Below are 20397 nucleotides of genomic sequence, written 5' to 3' on the forward strand. Positions count from 1 at the left end.
CCCTCCCATGATGTGAATTTCCGTGTGAATGTCACGAATGACTAGAATTTCACGCACGGCTTACACGCGCAAATAAAGTAACTCACGCGCATAGTTGGACGCTTCTGCTGAATCCCAATTCGCATACTATCCGTCCTAAATAGTATTCCAAACTAGAATTAGTACGTCCCAAATCGTAGTATGTTGAAATGAGTATCCCAAAGATACCCGGATGGTCTTCTATTTCCGGTTAGAATTCGAAGTGCAGATCAATGCACACTCTAAGGGCTAATATTGCCCACAACCATTGCGTGCGGGAGGGAGGAGCAACCACACTGACCTTCTTGCGGATTTGTAGTAATACTGTGGCTGTACAAATTTTAACTTTATTAGTCCAACGAAAGAAACATGTACACTTTTACTATAGTAAAAGCATGGTTCATTTTCATCTGGGTATTTTTGAGTTATATACACAAGTATAAAATTAAGTATAAAATATGTTACACAATAGTTATACTATAAACTTTAAATATTTTGACTTTAAAATAATTAGCTTTCGTTACACACATTGACATGAACGTCAGAACCACCCGCCTCCCAAACGACCTGCGTTTGGGTCTAATGACGCTCTGCTTCACTCCTTAACTAACACATTGTAAAATGTATTGTGAAAAAAAAACGATATAAGAGTTATAAGAAAGAATGAAATATTGTTAACAGTCGTGGTGTGCGTAACTAGGCAACCACGTTTCGTCCACGTTGCATGACGTCATCGAAGTATGTCCCAGAACGTGCATACTCTTTTGCTACACACTCAAAAGTATGTACGTTTTCCTCACAAAAACAGTACATACTTTTAGGTCGTAGTATAAGTAGGCCAATTGTGACTCAGCATTGAACATTTTGAGTTTACTCGCTTCATTCACGCGTGAAAGCCACGCGTAAAAATTATATTCATTTGAGACATTCAAGTGGAAATTTGCGTCATGGGAGGGGCTTCTGCAAATCCGCTGAGACTCCACTCGCTTCCTGTAATCACATCACTACTACAGCAAGGTCCTGATTGGTTAACGCGGCACGGAAATCCGCCAAATTTCGGCTTCCGCGTCGCAGGATGCCTATCCGTGTCTTTGCATTGACTTAACATGTAATCACTTGTGCTTGCCGCCTCTACCACGTCTGGTGAGAACCCTGCATTAATGTAAATGCTACTCAGTGGCGTATTTAGACATGGGTAACGTGCAGCCACCCAGGGCAGCATTTAGTAGGGGCGGCTACAAAAAGAGAATTCAACAAAAAATAATAATTTGGTTTATCAAAGTTGCGTTATATTGTATTTCAATGCACATTTACAGGCCCTTAACAAAAACGCCTCAGTGGCAGTGCTATCATATGAATTAACCCTGTAATTCCTGGGCAGATTTCCTATGATGATGTAATTGATGATTTTATTTTATTTTTAAAGGGTACGTTTTTTGATTTCAGGGAAAAAAATTATCTTCTGTGCTAAAATAATTACTTTTGTTGTTAAAAATATCTTTAAACAACTGATGGTGGATTTGAGGCGCAGAAGGGCGGTTTGCCCAGGGTGCCACATACGCTAGAACCGCCACTTGAAGAATTCATTCATATTAAACTGCAGAAAATGTGTCCACTGCTCAAAGAAAAATGTCTATCTGCTATGTCTGACTTATAAGATCTGAAAAGATCATCAGTTATACACTTAAGTTGGAAATAATCCAAAGCCAGAACAGCCTGACTAAAATGCAGCAGGCACAACCTTTAGTTAACTGTTTCTTGCTGTATTTTCTAGTAAAGCTGCCTTGAAACAATGCTACACTAAAAATATATTAAATACATACATTTTGTTTATAGATTGTCTGACATTATCTTTATTAATCTGACAATATATTTAAAAGAAGTTATGACAATATTATATATGACATCATCCGTATGCAATCAGCAGATATCACACTATCAGATACAGTAAGGTATGACATCATACATCATACCCTATGCAATAGCCCAGTTTGAAGCCTTGCTAGTTGTATAAAACTACACAGTATTTTGAACACTGTCACAGATCTACATATGGGATTCATTACGCTAAACCTAAAAACAGCAGAGTCCGCGGTAATGACAGAAAAGACATGAAAAGACAGAAGCGATTTGGGAGTTTTCCTGAAGCTCACACAAAAAACCCTGATGTCACGAATACAGCATTTACAGAGCACACTTCTCTCTACAGTGCACTAGAAAGTAATTCATGCTTTATATCCTTATGATTGTCAAAAACAACAGCACACAGAAAGATATTTGTAATCAGTTGACTTCCATAGTAGGACATAGCGGAACACCAAAACTTTATACAGGTTGGATGATGTAAATGATGACAGAATGTTAATTTTTGGGTGAACTATCCCTAAACCAGTGCTTCTCAATTATTTTCTGTCACGCCCCCCCCTAAGAAGTAGTAAACATTTCGCGCCCCCCCAACTCTCCGCCGCGACTGTAAATAGTATAATATGTTTATAAAATTACACATCTGCAAAACATTGTATCCTTATTAACATTGAGAAAACACGAAAAGAAAACAAAAAAAGAAATATCGATCAACTTACAATAACTTTATTAACATTGTTTTTTAGTCCGTAACAGAAAAGACTTAAAATGCATCAATTTGCCTGAAATAAAAAAAATCAATCCTTATATAAAGTATAATATTTTTTGACCATTTGATACTGAAAAATTAAATTAAATATAATCAATAAATAATAATAAAAAAATCAAGTGGCTTATCAGCGTGATTGGGGTGTAATGTCTTTAATTGACGGTGCAAAAAAAAATCACTTCCTGAAAAAGTATTTTCCCCGGGGGCTCGCGCGCCCCCCCCTGGTGTCGCTTCGAGCCCCCCCTGGGGTTCCCGCCCCACTATTTGAGAAGCACTGCCCTAAACCAACTAAACATCAAATACAATTTGCTGTCACAGATTTTGGAGTGAGCGGTTGCTTTAATCTGCGCAGGACAAAAGACCAAGCGCAGTGGTCTCGCTCGCTGTGTCCTGGGATCTATTTCTCTTTTCCTCTCAGCATGAGACTGAAGTGCTGATTCAGACATGAGCGCAGCTCACAGCCCACTAGCTCACGGCTCTCCATCACACTGACAACTCAATAAAAAACAGTGTAAACTATTAATTGGATCATTAATTATTGATGCTATTTTTACTACAAACGGATGGGACAAAAGTTCAAGAGAGAGAAAGGAGAGTGACGTGGCATGCTGAGTATTTGTCCCTGGAAAGATTATAAATAAGAACACTACTGTACGTCTCAAACTAAAGTGTAGTCTGACTGGATCTCTTTGGCATGATATCTTTTCCTGACAAAAGACAATAGAACCAAATAGAACCAAATCAATCATAACATCTGGTTAAGCCCGCCGCTAATGTCTTCTAATCACGGTCAGTTCTTCTGCACATTACATTATTTGGCTTGAATCACATGAGATCTTTTTGGCTAGGTCTGAATGCTGAGCCAGCCAATAGCTCATCCTTATCCACAATCAGGCCCGCAGCCAGGCGGATGCCATGGTAACCTGCTTTCACCTCATTACGCCTGATCTTCAGACAGTCAGTCAGCAAAACAAATAACGTCAAAAGCTGCGTTCAGATCAGGAAGCTTGAAACACTGTCTGCTAGCACTGTCTGCCTTAAACTAATAACAAGAGAAAAACACGATCGAAGCTTTCAAAGTTGAATTGCGCACAAAGACGTCGGACGTTCAAAGCAGCATCAGTTCACTGCTTAAAGGAATACTTCACTTTCGTAAAAATAAAATCCTGATAATTTACTGACCACTATGTCATACAAGTTGTTTATGTCTTTTTCAATATAATAGACTTTATTAGACCCCAGTTTAAAGTTTTATTGCACCTTCAACGCAGCTTCAAAGGGCTCTAAACAATCCCAACCGAGGCATAAGGGTCTTATCTAGCGAAACGATTGTCATTTTCGCTAAGAAAAATAAAAAGAAGCACTTTAAACCCCAACTTCTAATCTTGCACTTGCGTATTTGTGTAAGCACGGCGAAAGGTCACATATGTAAAAACGCACATTTGCGGACCACTTTAAACAATAAACTGACACAAAGACATTACTTTGTATCATTCCTCATACAACAACGTCTGTGGTCCTCTTTCTCCACACTTGTAAACACTGGGGCAGTAGTTTCACATACGTGATGCGTGACCTTTCGATGTGATTACGCAATATGTGAGATTGCGCTGGCGCGTCACATCGGCTAGTGCAAGACAAGAAGTTGTGGTTTAAAAATGCATCTTTTTCATTTTTCTAGCCAAAAATGACAATCGTTTCGCTAGATAAGACCCTTATGCCTCGTTTGGGATTGTTTAGAGCCCTTTGAAGCAGCATTAAAACTGCAATTTTAAATTGCATTGAAACAAGGGATGTCCATTTATATAATTTCCCATATTTGATTATCGTATAAATTAACGATCCTTCAATCGAATAATCGTTAACTGCATATAGACAATGACATAAAAGTGTGCGTAAAAACGCATGCATTCTCATGCAAATTAAAAATTTAATTTTGTCTAAATAACATGCTAGTGGATTTTAAAATGAGTCAATGTAGTTTTTTTTGTTGTTGTTGATAAAATCATCAATTTAATGATCAGTGATATATGTTGCGAGTGTTCAGAGTATAATGACAGTCAGTTACAGTTTACATTTGAGAGTTTCTTGTCAGAATTTAAGATTACATTTTTTTCTGTTCATTAAAAATGGGTTCTGGTCTCCTTCCCTGTGTAAAGCAGCAGTAGCAGCGCTGCTATGCTAATCTAGCAGGCTTTTCTGAAGAGGGTCTATGCTTTCAGTATCCTAACCGAATTTGCATTTTCTGTATCGGACCCTATCAGATACACTGCGGATGCCATTTTGTTACGATCGTTTTATAACGTCTCGCTTGATGTTAAAAAGCCCAGGTATGTGTTTGGAATCATCATCGTTGTGATCATGGCTAGTTTAACTTCTGCGCGCTCGCTTCATTTTGTTTCTCCGGCTGTATGTGTTTTGCGCAGGCGCCCGCACACACATGCATGATCTTGCTTATTCGACAATTGTTAAGTTTTATCGATTTAATCTTATCGTCAATTAATCGAAGATTGATTAAATGTTAACACTGTAAACTGTTGAGGTCCAATAAAGTCTATTTAATTGTTAAATGTTTTCCTAAAAATTATCAAGATTTCTTTTTATGAAAGTGGAGTATTCCTTTAATATTTAAAGCATGAAGTGGCATAAAAGGACTTAAAGGTGAAGTGAGTATTTGTTTGGGTGCAATACTCAATAATCTGACCTGAGCAATATAGTTTTTAGCATTTTTTCTTCTTAATTGATGCCAAAACTATTGTTCATTTTGCATTAAAAATATATTACTAAATGTTTCAATTAATATGACTCAAACATAATAAATGCTATAGAAGTAGTTAGTTCATGTTAGTTAAAGGAATAGTCTACTCATTTTCAATATTAAAATATGTTATTACCCCAACCAAGAACCGCCGACACATCCCTCTATCATCTGTGTGCGTGCACGTAAGCGCTGGAGCGCGCTGCGACGCTTCGATAGCATTTAGCTTAGCCCCATTCATTCAATGGTACCATTTAGAGATAAAGTTAGAAGTGACCAAACACATCAACGTTTTTCCTATTTAAGACGAGTAGTTATACGAGCAAGTTTGGTGGTACAAAATAAAATGTAGCGCTTTTCTAAGTGGATTTAAAAGAGGAACTATATTTTATGGCGTAATAGCACTTTTGGGAGTACTTCGACTCCCCTGAAAAGTCCGCTCCCCTTCTCACTCTCATAATGGTAGAGGGAGGGTGTTACTGCGCCGAGTCGAAGTACTCCCAAAAGTGCTATTACGCCATAAAATATAGTTCCTCTTTTAAAACCGCTTAGACAAGCGCTATGTTTTATTTTGTACCACCAAACTTGCTCGTATAACTACTCTTCTTAAATAGGAAAAACGTTGATGTGTTTGCTCACTTCTAACTTTATCTCTATATGGTACCATTGAATGAATGGTGATAAGCTAATTGCTATCGATGCGTCGCAGCGCGCTCCAGCCATTACGTGCACGCACACAGATGATAGAGGGATGCATCAACAATTCTTAGTAAAGGTAATAACATATTTTAATATTGAAAATGAGTAGACTATTCCTTTAATCCATTACCTATACAACCCTAAGTGTTACCGAATACACAATGATGTAGTGATGAAAGGCTGCTATACTTCCGCTAAATTTCCACAGCGCTCTGTTCTGGTTTGTGATAAAGCTGACAGTCTTATCTGGCCTGAGGCTTCTCCCCTCCTCCCCTATAACACAGCTGACCTTCAATGAGAACGGTCCTCCTCTCTTCTGCTAGATGTGTGACTGTAAAACCTGCAAAAGCTGAACATCAATAATGTAGAATTGTACGCTGGGCTTTGTCCTCAGGACACTTATGTAAGTGGCTCGCCTCAAATCAAACTCCCTCACTGCAGTCCCACCGACTTCATACATTTCTCTTCATCTCGTTCTCGTGTTACGTCATGTAGCACATAATGGGAATCCTGTTTGTTGTTGTCAGGCAATACATCTGTATAATTGTAATAAACATTTTTTTATTTGTTTACTTACTGACCTGTGTTTCTCACAAATGATGCATGCGTTGCTTTACAAATCAACTTAAAAGAAGAAATCATTGAAAGCAGAAGGAATCTTTTAAAATGGCTATTATGGCTACGTGTACATCACGTCAATGGCACCTTCAAATGCTGCCTAGGTAAGCAGTTCACTGCTGTAGGTTTTTAAATGTTTCCTCTCCCGATGGGACCCATAAACCTTTAATATTCTTTCTAGCCAATTAGGTGAAACATTTCTGGATCAGCACTGAACCAGCTTATGAAACATAATAAAGCTCCTGTCATGTTTTACCTTAAGGCTGCGGTCAAATCTTGATGGAAAATGTTGCAATTAGCTCCAGATTGAATGAACATTTACCTTTATATTTTCAATTAACCTCTGAGCTAAGAGCCAAGTGGGCTCCAAACGAAACACTCTCTTTTTCAACTCTTTTTCTATTCGGTCCCTCCGTTATGTAATGTAGTTTATTACATCTCATGCGAGAAAAACGTGAACCAGCAATATCTGCCACTGCAAAACAACTAAGATTCACACACAAACAAACAAACAGAGGTAAACAAACACACATGACGACTTATGAAAAAACACAGTAAAATCCCACCATACACACACAGATTGACTCCTGTGAAAGAAACGCTCTCACAGCATACACACAACACACACATTGATACAATGAATCCTGCTGAAAGAAACCATTTCTGCTCAGTCTCTGCTGAAATCACACTATACACTCACAATAACTCTCATTGAAACACTCTTTGAGAAATCACACCATACACACCTATCATACACAATAGCTGTGTCCCAATTCGATGGCTGGGACATTCGAAGGATGTATTCTAAAGCTACGTACACACCAAAAGCGGGGCATCGCGTTACTCGCTCTCGATTACTCGCTGGATAAAAAATTTTTGTTCGAGTTGAATATTTTCAACTTGGGCAAAGACGCGTTTGAGGCAAAAAGCGTGTGTTTCCGTGGCAAACGCGGCACCCGTATCACGTCATTTGCATGACTTTGTCAATGCAACATGTCATATTTTCTAAAATAAATTCATATTTTTCTGGTTCCATATTTATTAAAATAAGTCAGAAGCATCTCTGTTGTGTCCTGCTGACAGGCGTGTACAGGTGACGCAAATTATGGGTCCTTTTTTGAAGCTTAAAGGAATAGTGTACTCATTTTCAATATTAAAATATGTTATTACCTTAACTAAGAATTGTTGATACATCCCTCTATCATCTGTGTGCGTGCATGTAAGCGCTGAAGCGCGCTGCGACGCTTCGATAGCATTTAGCTTAGCCCCATTCATTCAATGGTACCATTTAGGGATAAAGTTAGAAGTGACCAAACACATCAACGTTTTTCCTATTTAAGACGAGTAGTTATACGAGCAAGTTTGGTGGTACAAAATAAAACGTAGCGCTTTTCTAAGCGGATTCAAAAGAGGAACTATATTTTATGGCGTAATAGCACTTTTGGGAGTACTTCGACTCGGCGCAGTAACACCCTCCCTCTCCCATTATGAGAGTGAGAAGGGGAGCGGACTTTTCAGGCGAGTGCTATTACGTCATAAAACACAGTTCCTCTATTAAATACGCTTAGAAAAGCGATACGATTTATTTTGTAACACCAAACTTGCACGTATAACTACTCGTCTTAAATAGGAAAAACGTTGATGTGTTTGGTCACTTCTAACTCCACCTCCAAATGGCACCATTGAATGAATGGGGCCAAGCTAAATGCCACCGAAGCGTCGCAGCGCGCTCCAGCGCTTACGTGCACGCACACAGATGATAGAGGGATGTATCAACAATTCTTAGTTAAGGTAATAACATATTTTAATATTGAAAATGAGTAGACTATTCCTTTAAAGTAGGCGGTGCCTGCTGTCGCCATCTTGGCCACGCGTCACCGCGCATCACTCGAAGATAACCGGAAATGGGTAAAGAGCATAGACTGTAAAAAAAGATGGACATAGTGTCCGTGATGTCACCCATAGGTTTCTGAAGATCATTTTTAAAGCTTTAAGTAGATGGTGTCTGCCGTCGCCATTTTGGCCACTTCACCGCGCATTACTCGCGGATATCTGAAAATGGGTGGGTGAAGCTGAGGTGACTGGTTGCTGAAACCACGCCCACCTAGCTCGACTCTAGTGACAGCAGTGGTTGTTCAACTGTCACTCAAGTGGCCACGCCCTTAATTATGCAGAACTTTAAGGCTTAATATCATTTAAACACATAAGTTACAAAAAAATTCACCCCCCTTAACAGTTGTCATGAATGTCAAAATTAGCTATACAGACCAAAACACTTTTTGTACCAGGCTGTAAACACATTATTTTCTACTGTAAAGTTGGCCATTTTAACATGGGGGTCTATGGGAATTGACTCCCTTTTGGAGCCAGCCTCTAGTGGCCAGTCGATGAATTTCAGTTTAAGTCACTTCCGTATTGGCTTTATCAGAGAGATCGTAAGGTTGCCCTTCGATTGGGACACAGCTAACGAGTCATGCTGAAACACTCTCTGTTCAGTCTCGGAGAAGTCCTACCACACACACACACACACACACACACTTAACTCTTTCCCCGCCATTGACGAGTTAATCCGTTAATACGGCAATCCATATTTTCGCTATTATCCACCAGGTGGCACTCTTACCCAACTTAAAAAACCCCTTATGGCAAACTGTTTAAACTCTGTGTATGTTTTGATCATCGCTCTGAATCTGATCTCGATCAAAAGTCTTTCACAAAAATCCAATTATCTATTGAGCTTTTTGCTCAAAATTTTATATTTAAAAAACCTACCCATATTTGAGAGGTGATAAAAAGATATGAAGCCGTTTTTTTGTTTGAAAGCAGAGGGTCTACTCTTTCATTTGATATGTTTATATATTTAAAGAAGAGCATTTTCTGGAAGGCATTAACCTTTGTGAAAATCGTAAAAAAAATGCTGGCGCTGGCAACTTTTTAAAAAAACACTGGCCGGGGAAAGAGTTAAACAATGACACCTGCTCAAATAAGCACTTTCTGCTCACTCTTTATGAAACCATACACTCACAATGACTCTCGCCGAAACTTTCTGCTTACTCTCTGAGAAATCACACCATACACACAAACACTTCAAAACGACATTATGCTAAAAGAAGCATTTCTGCTCACTCCCTAAGAAATCACACCATATACACACTGTGGGGAGGTGAGATAAGCATTAATCAGGGGTTATCTGCTTAACATTTCTTTGAAATATTATGAACAAAAGACAAAAACAAGCAATGCAGTGACATAAAACAGTATTTTCACAAGAAGAATTTGCATTTAACAGTTCTCACAGAAATAAATGATGTGTGTTTCACTGACCTACTTCTATTTGCCTTGGTCTAAGGCCATGTGGCCACTGCAAAGTGCAACGTTTTGGAAGCACCAACCACATTTAAATAACAAAACCTACTAGCAGTGACGCTACATTGCAAGAACATGTGCTTAAATATAAATGATAATCATAGAAACATTACCTTTTTCGCTAACGGATTCACTCTCGATCTCCACGTCATCGCAGCTGGTGTACTCGGGTGTAGTGGCCAGTTCCTCCTCTGAGCTGCTCAGGGACACCTGCCTCATTTTGCCGCCCCTCTTGGACTTATGTGGTTTGGGCGGTGGCGGCCTGACAGACTCCGATTGGTCCGAACTGAGCGAGTCGTTCCGCAACATGCTTTCCACCTTCTCTCGTTTATTCTTTCGTACGGCTGAGACGGGATCCAAGTGCTGCTGCCTATTAAGGGAGTCCATACCCGGTGGACTATGGTTGGACCTCCGTTGCGTGTGTCCGGGGCCTTGTGAGTAGCGAGGTCCACGCAGGGGCCCGAGGGGCTCGTCCATCTCCGTGTAAGCAAGGGATACATCGCTATGGCGCCGTTCGTGCCTAAAACGCGACACTTCCGCGTGCATGCGCATCTGTTCCTCGTAGGGTTGCGGCTTGACCGGGTAGCGGGCCAGGTTCGGGTCGCTACGGTAACGGTTCTGGTACTCCTCCTGCCGCTTGCGCTGTAGCTCGTGTTCGCTGAGGGGCGGGCCGTCGGGCAGGAAACCGGGTTCGGGTGGGTACTCTTCCTGAGAGTGCCATCCGCCCCGTTGAGCACGGTATGCCCCGCGCGCTACCTCGGCGTCCTCGTAGGTGCGACCGTAACCTCCTCGCCATTGCCGGTCTCCGGCCCCGTAGTCAGACGGCGATCGTGGCATGCCGCCCTGCCCTGGGGCATACTGTGAATGCTCCGCCTTTTCCTCCCTTTGGTCGTATTTTTGGTTTGGATCCCTGGTTGCAGATGGGCTTCTTTTTCTGTAAGTCAAAGAAAACAGCAAAGTTTTTAATACAATATTGAAAGGTTCATTTAAAACCTGCTGGCTGGCTAGTTAGGTACTGTTAAGGAATAGTTAACGTAAGCATTTCTTGTATTATTGCCTCCCTATTACAAATCGCTTTATTTTTTTCCTAATCTTTGTAGGTTGCTTTAGATAAAAGCGTTTCCCAAATGCAAAAATTTTAATGTTTCATGGGATTCGACCCACAACCTCTGTGCTGCTAATGCAATATTAATATATCTTGAATTTTTTTGTAATACGAACTGCACAGGTAGCCTGAAACAAAGCCAATGCTCTTATTATGGGATATGAAACTGTATATATGCACATTGTTAGTCGGCTTCTAAAGGACTGTAGAGATCTGTGTGCTGTTTCTGAGAATGTACATGTACTGACTGATTAATGATGGTCTCTTATGTGTCCCCTGGGCTCTGCTCAGGGGTTTTACTATGGCCGGCGCGTCCCTGCTGCATTATTCAACAGCAACCGGACACAGCCGGTACCCTCCGCCATTCATAAAACCGGAGCAAAGCGGCGCTCTGTGCGTATTTGTGGGCACTGCCAGTTTCATGAACAAATACAAATTAATTGTGCAGGATCTGTCTCTGTGTGTAAAATAAATGCGTAAATGACTTGATGTTGCATAAGTATTTCCTGAAATAACCCGACATCTACTGGTCCCTCTGCGATTACAGTTTTGTCACGATTCGCTCACTCATTTCAGTTTGCAAGGGCAGGTTGGAAGGCGGGGCTATCAAACGAGGCTCCTGATGACTCCTTGTTTTCTTTTTTCTGATTGGTTCAATAATGCATTCCTTATTGGCATTCGTGAAACATTGTTTTTGATTGCACACCACTGTTTTCCAACTGTGCAATGCTTCTGGCAGTATTTCAATGCAAAAACGGTGCCAAAATTGTAAGCGCAGAAAAACTGAGGTCAGATGAGTACAGTTCATACCCTTTTAGCGTAAATATGAAATTTTTGTTTAACAAGATATGAATTACTGTTACGATTAACAGTACAATGTTGCAAAACTTGCTTTTTACACTTGCAACTTGATTTACACCTTTATAAAACACCTTTATTTAACGCTTGCAATGTCACGTACAATCTCACAAATTTTATCCTGCGCATGCAAATCTTTAAGGGGTCATAAAAATACATCATGAATCTAGCATCATTCGACTTTGCTTTTTGTAATACTTAAAGGAACAGTATGTAAGAAATTTATATCATTTAATCATAAAATGGCCCTGATATGTCACTAGACATTAAGAAATCATTTTCATTTCAAATACTTATATCACTGACAACAGTGGTCCGGCCAGGATATTGTCATTTAAAAAGTGGAGTTGCAGCCCTCAACTGATGTTTATGTTGTCATATTGTGTGTTGGCCACTAGTTGTGTGATTGCAGTACCAGTTTTAGCCACAAGTTTTGTGATTGCAGTACCAGTTTTGGCCACAATCCTACATACTGTTCCTTTAAGGGGATCGCACACCGGACGCGCAGCTCAGCTCAGTGCTAAGTCGAGTCGCATCCAGGACAACTCGGAGGTATCGTAAATCAGAAGTGCACATTAAATAGCGCGAGCTTTGTCAGATAGCGTCTACTTCAAAATGCAAAATATACGTTAGCAGCCAATGTTAATCGTTAATGATTTGGGACAATTATGATGTTATTTCATATTAAACTATGTGAGTGGCGCTCTGTGGCACGACAGGTATTTGAGTCAAAGCTGGGCGCCGCGGACAGATGGCACGTATCGGTGCCAATGTGCGTTACTCATAGAAAACAATGTGTTCGTTTTTTTTTAGACCGGCTTTGCGACCCCCTTTAGGCAGTGGCGGCGGGTAACTTCTTTTTCGAGGGTGCTCGATGCAAAGTTCGTCACAACATGTATGTAGCCTGTCATGTGTGTGGTTCGTCATTTCAAAATATGTGTTCGGCGCGTCGGGAGATCCTATGTGCATCACGTGTCTTGTCAAAATAAGTGCCTGCTGCGTCTAAAGGGTTTATGATAAAAGAGAAGCTCGCGTTTGCCAGATACTCGCATAATCTTATGCATAATCAGAGTTTACTGTTAAGGGAGTGTCTTGTCTGTTTTTGTGAACGTGAGCGTCTCTTTTATCATAAACGGTTTTGACGTGTGTGCAGCAGGCACTTATTTTGACAATCACGTGATGAACATGGTTCACATGACGCAACAAACACATATTTCGAATTTGCGCCCATCGGAAGAGCAGTCACGAGCCGCCACTGTGCTTAGGTTAAAAAACACACTCAAAACATCATTGTGGTTATTTTGTTACTAATATTCAATCAATTTTTGTTCATCTCAAATTTGTTATTGATTTTAATTTTTAAATCTTTCACTATCATCCACGCACAGAAATGATGCTCACATGAGAAAGAAAATTTTCTGCACTGCCTGTATTCACACAGCTTTCACATCCATACAGCAGCAATGAGAAAAAATTTAATAAGTTAGTGTGCATTTTTCATTAATGCTACATAATGTGACCTGTGCAATAGTAAATCTGTCGGCCCGCGTGCAGAACACAGCTGTACTGCCCAGATGTGCTTCACATGAGCCAGGTGGTTTTAGTGATTACGTGAGCATCCAATGCTCTTCAGACGCTCATAAACTGGTAGATGATGCTCTTAATCCTGCTGCTGGGGAAACACATTTTGTATGTCTCTCTTATGGGGACTGTTTGTTGATATGGTTGTTCAGATATGTGACCCTGCCTGTGAAAACCCAGTATTTTTTTGTGATTCACTGTTTTCCACATAAAATCATCCTGCAAAGAACATTGTGTGAAAATATAATCTTGATATCTTTAATATTGACTGAGTAAGATCATGTGAAAACAATAAGTGAAATGAAATGCTGATGCTCCTAATCTCATAATTGGATTCCATCAATTTGGGCCATTTCAGAGCAAATATTTGAACAATGAGATTAACATTTAGGGTCAGATTTACTAAACACAGCAAAGTAGAGTGAGACAAGGCTGCCTAATTGTTAGTCATGAGTCACGACTAATCGTTTGCAGAATAAAAGTTTTGTTAACATAATATCTGTACATTATATAATACACGTAATATGGTATGATATATTATTTTTATTATTGTAATTAGTATAATAATTATGTATGTGTGTGTGTGTGTGTATATATATATATATATATATATATATATATATATATATATATATATATATATATATATATATATATATATATATATATATATATATATATATATACAAAAACAAAAACAAAAACATGCATGTATAATTTTAAGAAAAAATATATTTATATAATAAATATGTACAGTTCTACATAATATAAATAATATAACATAATATAAATTATATTAATATAAAAATGTATACCCTCATGCAAATATTTTTTAAATATATACATGCATGTGCATGTATTTATATATACAAAATAATTATGCACAGTACACCCACATATATTATGTAAACAAAAACTTTTATTCTGCAAACGATAAGTCGCGAAAATGCATAGGCCAATAAGGATTAGTCACAAAAACAAGTCCACAAATTTTTCCTGCGTGTCTTTAGTAAATCCTGACATTTTTATGGCAAAAAAGGTGTTTGCGCTGGCGCAAGCTGTTAGTAAATCTGGCCCTTAATATCATCAAATGGCTGAAACATTTTAAAATGTTTTTAGCTATACTATATCACCCAGCCTTTATGTGAAATTAAAGATCTCTCACTTGAACAAAATGAGTTGACTATTCAGATGAACAAGAGCGTGAGATTAAAAAGCAATCGAGGTGAAATCACGGCCCTCTGGGGACCCCTAAACAAAAGCGAACAGCGAAAAAGTGAATAACTGTAAGAACAAGTAAATGCCCCACCTTCACGATCCAGATAGATCTTACTGAAACAACGTCACACAAACAAACAATAATAAAAATAATCCACTGCAAATGGGGTAAGAAAACAGAAATATGGTCCAATAAGATTCCCAAATCCTTCCTGCAAGTTTGTTTTCATACCAATCAAATCCTTCACTCTCACAGGCATGCAAATCCTACGCAACATCTGGCAAAACAAATCACAAAAAGTATCCAATGACAAAAATGCGAGTAGAAATATACTTGTTTTTGTTTTGTAGCAGAGAAATGCAACAATTCCCGAGAGCGTTCTCCCTCATCTGAATAACATCACAGTGCCTGCTGACTTTAAAGTAGCCGCAAAGCATGCTGGGAGCCCTGAGCCCAAGGCAAAGCTGAAACAGGTTGTAACAGATGACCTGTGAGATGCTTCTCTGGGACAAAAGTGGCATTACATCCCTCGGCCTGCTGCTGATTGGTGGAGATTCAGACCAGAGGATTTTGATCTAATCTGGTGTAACTGTGTGTTCTCACAAAACAGCACAAATTTGAGCTTTTCTCTCTCATCCTCCGGACTTATTTTATTTTTTATTTCCAAAAACGAGGACGATTATATTTGTAAATCTCTGCTCTGGATAAGAACAGACGGGTGCGTTTTAAAATGCAACAGCTTTAAGCAAACATTTCAAGACAAATCGAATATGACAAATCAAAATATACATATATAAAATATGCTAATGCAATGCTCTACCACTGAGCTATATATGAGCACCTGGCCCATGGTATATAATATGAAATATACCATGGCACCACAAAAAAGACCCTAAATACACTGCACAGTATTGTCTTTGAACACGTACCATGGTACTACTAACTTGCAGTTCCACATAAATTATAATGGTACTTATCTCTCAATAGCTAGTTTGTACAACCTAATAAATAAATAAATTAAAACCTTTTTTCGTCAACACTCCAAAGCATGGTAAATGTCATTAATACTCTTTAGTAATATGCTGAAACTTTGATTTAGTTGTCGGTTGAATCTTAATTTCCACATATGGTCGGGTTGCAATTTTGGGTTTTCCCATGATCTTGAGAATAATATGTCATACAGAACCGTTTGCCACTGTACGTTAGTATTAACGACGGCAGTGGGGCCTCTGGCCTTAGTCAAACGAGTCTCTGTTTTAAAGATCATATGGGGGGCCCCATACATAGACTCGCCCTGGGCCCACAAATTTTCTAAAATCATCAACTATATGTAATACACTTAACCAGCAATAGTTAGCCTGTCCGGAACCAAGCTGACTAAAACCACATCACAGTATGACACTTGCTTTTCATGTGAACGGCCCCTACGCTAATAAGATTTTGTTTCTCTCTCCCTGTCTCGTCCTCGATCCCGAGGACAATGAGACAAACAGATCCAGTTCCGGTAAATGTGAAAGTCGGCACACCTCTGATCTACTGGCTGTTCTTCAACGTGATGTCCAGCCAATGCCTGACCAATGACCACCGGCAGAACCCGCTTAATATCCACTTAATCTCCTTATCCGTTTTAATATATATATATCTCTCCCAAGGGTTTTTTCCTCCTAGGACTTTTTTTTACTTCCCTGGCTAAAAATCCGGGGTTTTTTTCTCCTAGGGGGTTTTTCAACCCTGGGAGGCAGCCTTCTTGGGCTTAACTTCTATACGTTACATTAGTAATACGTTCGCTTATAATGTTGATTTAAAGCCGCAGCAAATTTAGCTGCTTGTGCTATCATGTATTATGTTGTGCTATCTGTCGATTTTCTGTGCTTTTCACTGCATCTATTATGTAAAGCTGCTTTGATATAATTACCAAATTGTGAAAAGCGCTATATAAATAAAATTGAATTGAATAAATACCACAGTACTTCTTATTATGTGAGTGTACCATGATATTCATATTTCAAAGTATGTCAAAAGCTATCATGCTAAGAAGCAGAACAGTTGGTAATACGTTGGCACTCTGTGCCTTGCCCACTGTGAAACCTTTCAGAACAGACAGACACAGGAAGTAGCACAGCACTGCTTCCTGTCTGCACCCACAGTGATGTGAACGTCATTATTACTCCCCCTAAACACCACACAGACGGACATGTGTTCCTATCACATACACCTGCTACACTTTAAAACAGCAAGACCCAGGCTAACTGAACACACCAATCCAGGACTTGAGCCGTGTGTAAAATTGGACAAACCCCTTTGGAGTTAAGCAGAAGAATCACTGCAGACTAGGAAACGACTCGTTTCCTCCACAGCGTCTTAAAAATGATCATAAACACACACAGGAAAAACATGGAAACCCAGGGTTTTCACTGAAAATACTTAACGATTCAAGGGCAACCTTTTTATAAATAATTTGATGAATTTCAAAGTGAAACTGGATGCATGTTACCAAACTTTCTAAATGATGTGATATTCAATATGCCATATACAATAATGGTTTAAAGAGTTGTTTCAATGGTATTTCATGCATTCTGACTTATTAGCACAGTTATAGAGTTGTTTCCTCAAGCTAAACAGGCAAAAAGTATTTCTGTGCCGAATGCACTTCGTACAAGTTTTGGAAAGTTTTTTTCGATTACGGGTCCAGCTGAGGTTTCAGGGGTTTCTAAACGTATCACTTCTTTATATGGGCACTTCCCCCGGAAAACCCCGCCCATCTGTCAATCAGCGGGAGACGCTAGAACTTACAAACATCACATCACGCGACACAGCTTGCCACAGTGCCGTGGTTGGATAGTGCAGATTAAAAGGCGGTATTATCCCCTTCTGACATCACAAGGGGAGCCAAATTTGAATGACCTATTTTTTCACATGCTTGCAGAGAATGGTTTACCAAAACTAAGTGACTAGGTTGATCTTCTTTACATTTTCTATGTTGATAAAAGCACTGGGGACCCAATTATAGCACTTAAACATGAAAAAAGTCAGATTTTCATGATATGCCCTCTTTAAATCATTCACACTAAATTATACAACACTGTACACTTATAGAATATAAATGTATAGAATATGGGCCTATTTCATTTAATTAAAACCTACTGTACTTTATTTCTTATACATACAGTATATACAGAATACATACTGTAGTAGAAAAACTTGATACAGCACAACAAACACCCTAAAGCAGGGTAATACTCCATAGACAAACTGTGTGTAATTATGTTTATTGGTGTAAGCTGCGGTGGCTCACACACATCAGGCAAACCCATTTCACAGAAAAACTGCAGCTGGCGAGCTGAGCGATCAACACCAATAGCCTGCAATTAACACGGCGTGCTTCTCATTGGGCCCAGGAGGAAATAAACTGGTTTGGAAGTGAAGTACGTCCAGCCCGAGCCACATCAGAGCACGTCTTTCCCATAAAGATCCATCAAAGTGCATCGACCCGTCTCACACAAACTGACCGACTGACAGACCGGTTCTGACATAGTAATCAAGCCAACCTGGAAAGATCTTACAAGTTTACGAACATGTTTTTTTTTTTAAACCAAACACACTGACTTCACAGATAAACACCCTAAATCTGCTTAAGCCTAATACAGTACCACATTTGCATGCACCTTTACTATGATTTTCCGCACATAATATTAACTGTTATATAGGAGTTTCGAAAATAAGGTTTTGGGAGGAAAAGAGAGAGAGAGCAGGGTAATATAAGCTCGCTGTAGCGATCATTGTTCTGAACTAACACTCCAAAAAGCAGCGTCTGATGTTTGTTGACTTACTCATAACCGAAAATCATCTGAGCTTTAGGACAGCACTTTCCCTCCAGTCATAAAAACTATTACACCGACACACAGCTTCTCACTCATCTCGCCGTATCTGCTAACTATGCATTTTTCATCGCGGCACACGAGTTGAGTTTTAGATGAATGACAGCTGCAGTCGTGCGGCAGGCAGATGCCTGGCCGTGGAGATTGTGAAGAAAGAAAAGCCAGCAGGGGAACACACTTTAATAATCCAACCTCCAAAAACAACCCCCGTAAGACCAGCACTTCACGACAACCTCTCTCACTGACTCGATGGGTTATAAACTAGCTGACGCGCTGTCAGTCTAGTGCTTTGCTATTCCTTTTTGATGGAAGCAGAGCTGGGTGGTGGAGCTAAAATATTTTTAGCCTTTTCAAAAAAAAAATTATGTTTATATAATGTCGATTTATATTAGATGTTAAAGAGGACATATCATGAAAATCTGACTTTTTCCATGTTTAAGTGCTATAATTGGGACTCCCCAAATGTGAAAAAGATCAACCCAGTAACTTGGTTTTGGTAAACCATTCTCTGCAAGCATGTGAAAAAAAGGTCATTGAAATTTGGCTCCCCCTGTGATGTCAGAAGGGGATAATACCGCCCCCTAATCTGCACTATCCAACCACGGCACTGCCATTTAGTGCAGAGATCAGCTCATTTGGATTTTAAAGGACACACCCAAAACGGCAAATTTTTTGCTCACACCTACAAAGTGTCATTTTTAACATGTTATAATAGAGGTGTAACGGTATTACACATTTCGTGGTATTGAGGTATAACATTTTCCCGGTACCACCGTTGTCACATGATTCGATAAAACGTTAGGTATTCCGGGAAACACGTGTAGTTTTTTTTGTACATTTTGTACACTTTGTACATTGTAATGTTCAGTTTTGTTTAATAAACACTTATGGCAGGTTTTCCAAGTCTTCATTTGTTTTTTACTTCCTGTAAATGTTTCAATAATTACCGTACCGCGGGCATCATACCGAAATACTACCGTACCGTGAAGTTTTGATACCCTTACATCCCTATGTTATTAAAGCAATAAGCCCCAAGAAGCAGTGGGTTACCAGTGCATTTTATAACAGGGGCGTTGTTAGGCACGACGCGAAGTGGAGCACTGCTTTGCGGGGTTTATTGCGTTTATAAAACGGTTACTTCATATGCATAGCAGGGTCATTTCACAAAATGAAACACAAATAAGTTGTAATTATATTAGTACACATATTACTCTTCCGCCAAACAAAGTAGTTCCTCAGAATCAAGTGTGGCTGCAACAGAGCGCAATTCTCAAGCAACACAGACGCAGCAAATACACAATGAAAATATGATTTAAGACTGTGGTGTTTATTTTTATAAATCAACATTCATCTAAAATATACATTAACATTTATATCGTGCAGCTGTTGAAGTGATGATCAAATATGCTTGGAAGCATGCTTAACTCTTTCCCTGTCAGCATTTTTTTTAAGCTGCCACCCAGTTTTAGTTTAATGCCTAACAGAAAAATTATCTTCTTTAAATAAACATAAAATATCAAATGAAAGAACAGACCATCCGCTTTCCAACAACAACAATAAAAAACTTTCATCCTACCTTCATTTGTTCTCTTATCAGTTATCACCTCTCAAATTTTCAGATTTTTTTAGATTTTCATTTTCGGAGATAATTCCATTTTTGTGAAG

The 20397-nt window shown here is 39.2% G+C and overlaps 1 protein-coding gene across 32 annotated transcripts in view; it reads right to left on the minus strand.

Moving 5' to 3' along the window:
* The window catches only part of rims2a (regulating synaptic membrane exocytosis 2a), a 200943-nt gene that overhangs the window by 111821 nt on the left and 68725 nt on the right, over positions 1 to 20397 (minus strand). For 31 of the 32 annotated variants that reach the window (XM_073872457.1, XM_073872441.1, XM_073872437.1 and 28 more), the window contains one exon: positions 10205 to 11025. In XM_073872457.1, the coding sequence (XP_073728558.1) occupies positions 10205 to 11025 (821 nt within the window). Of the gene's footprint in view, positions 1 to 10204; positions 11026 to 14944; positions 14967 to 20397 lie in introns of those variants that run through there. The other variant, XM_073872456.1, reaches the window with a different exon arrangement.

This window comes from Misgurnus anguillicaudatus, chromosome 10 (assembly GCF_027580225.2).
Source record: "Misgurnus anguillicaudatus chromosome 10, ASM2758022v2, whole genome shotgun sequence".
In the NCBI taxonomy this organism is placed as follows: Eukaryota; Metazoa; Chordata; class Actinopteri; order Cypriniformes; family Cobitidae; genus Misgurnus; species Misgurnus anguillicaudatus.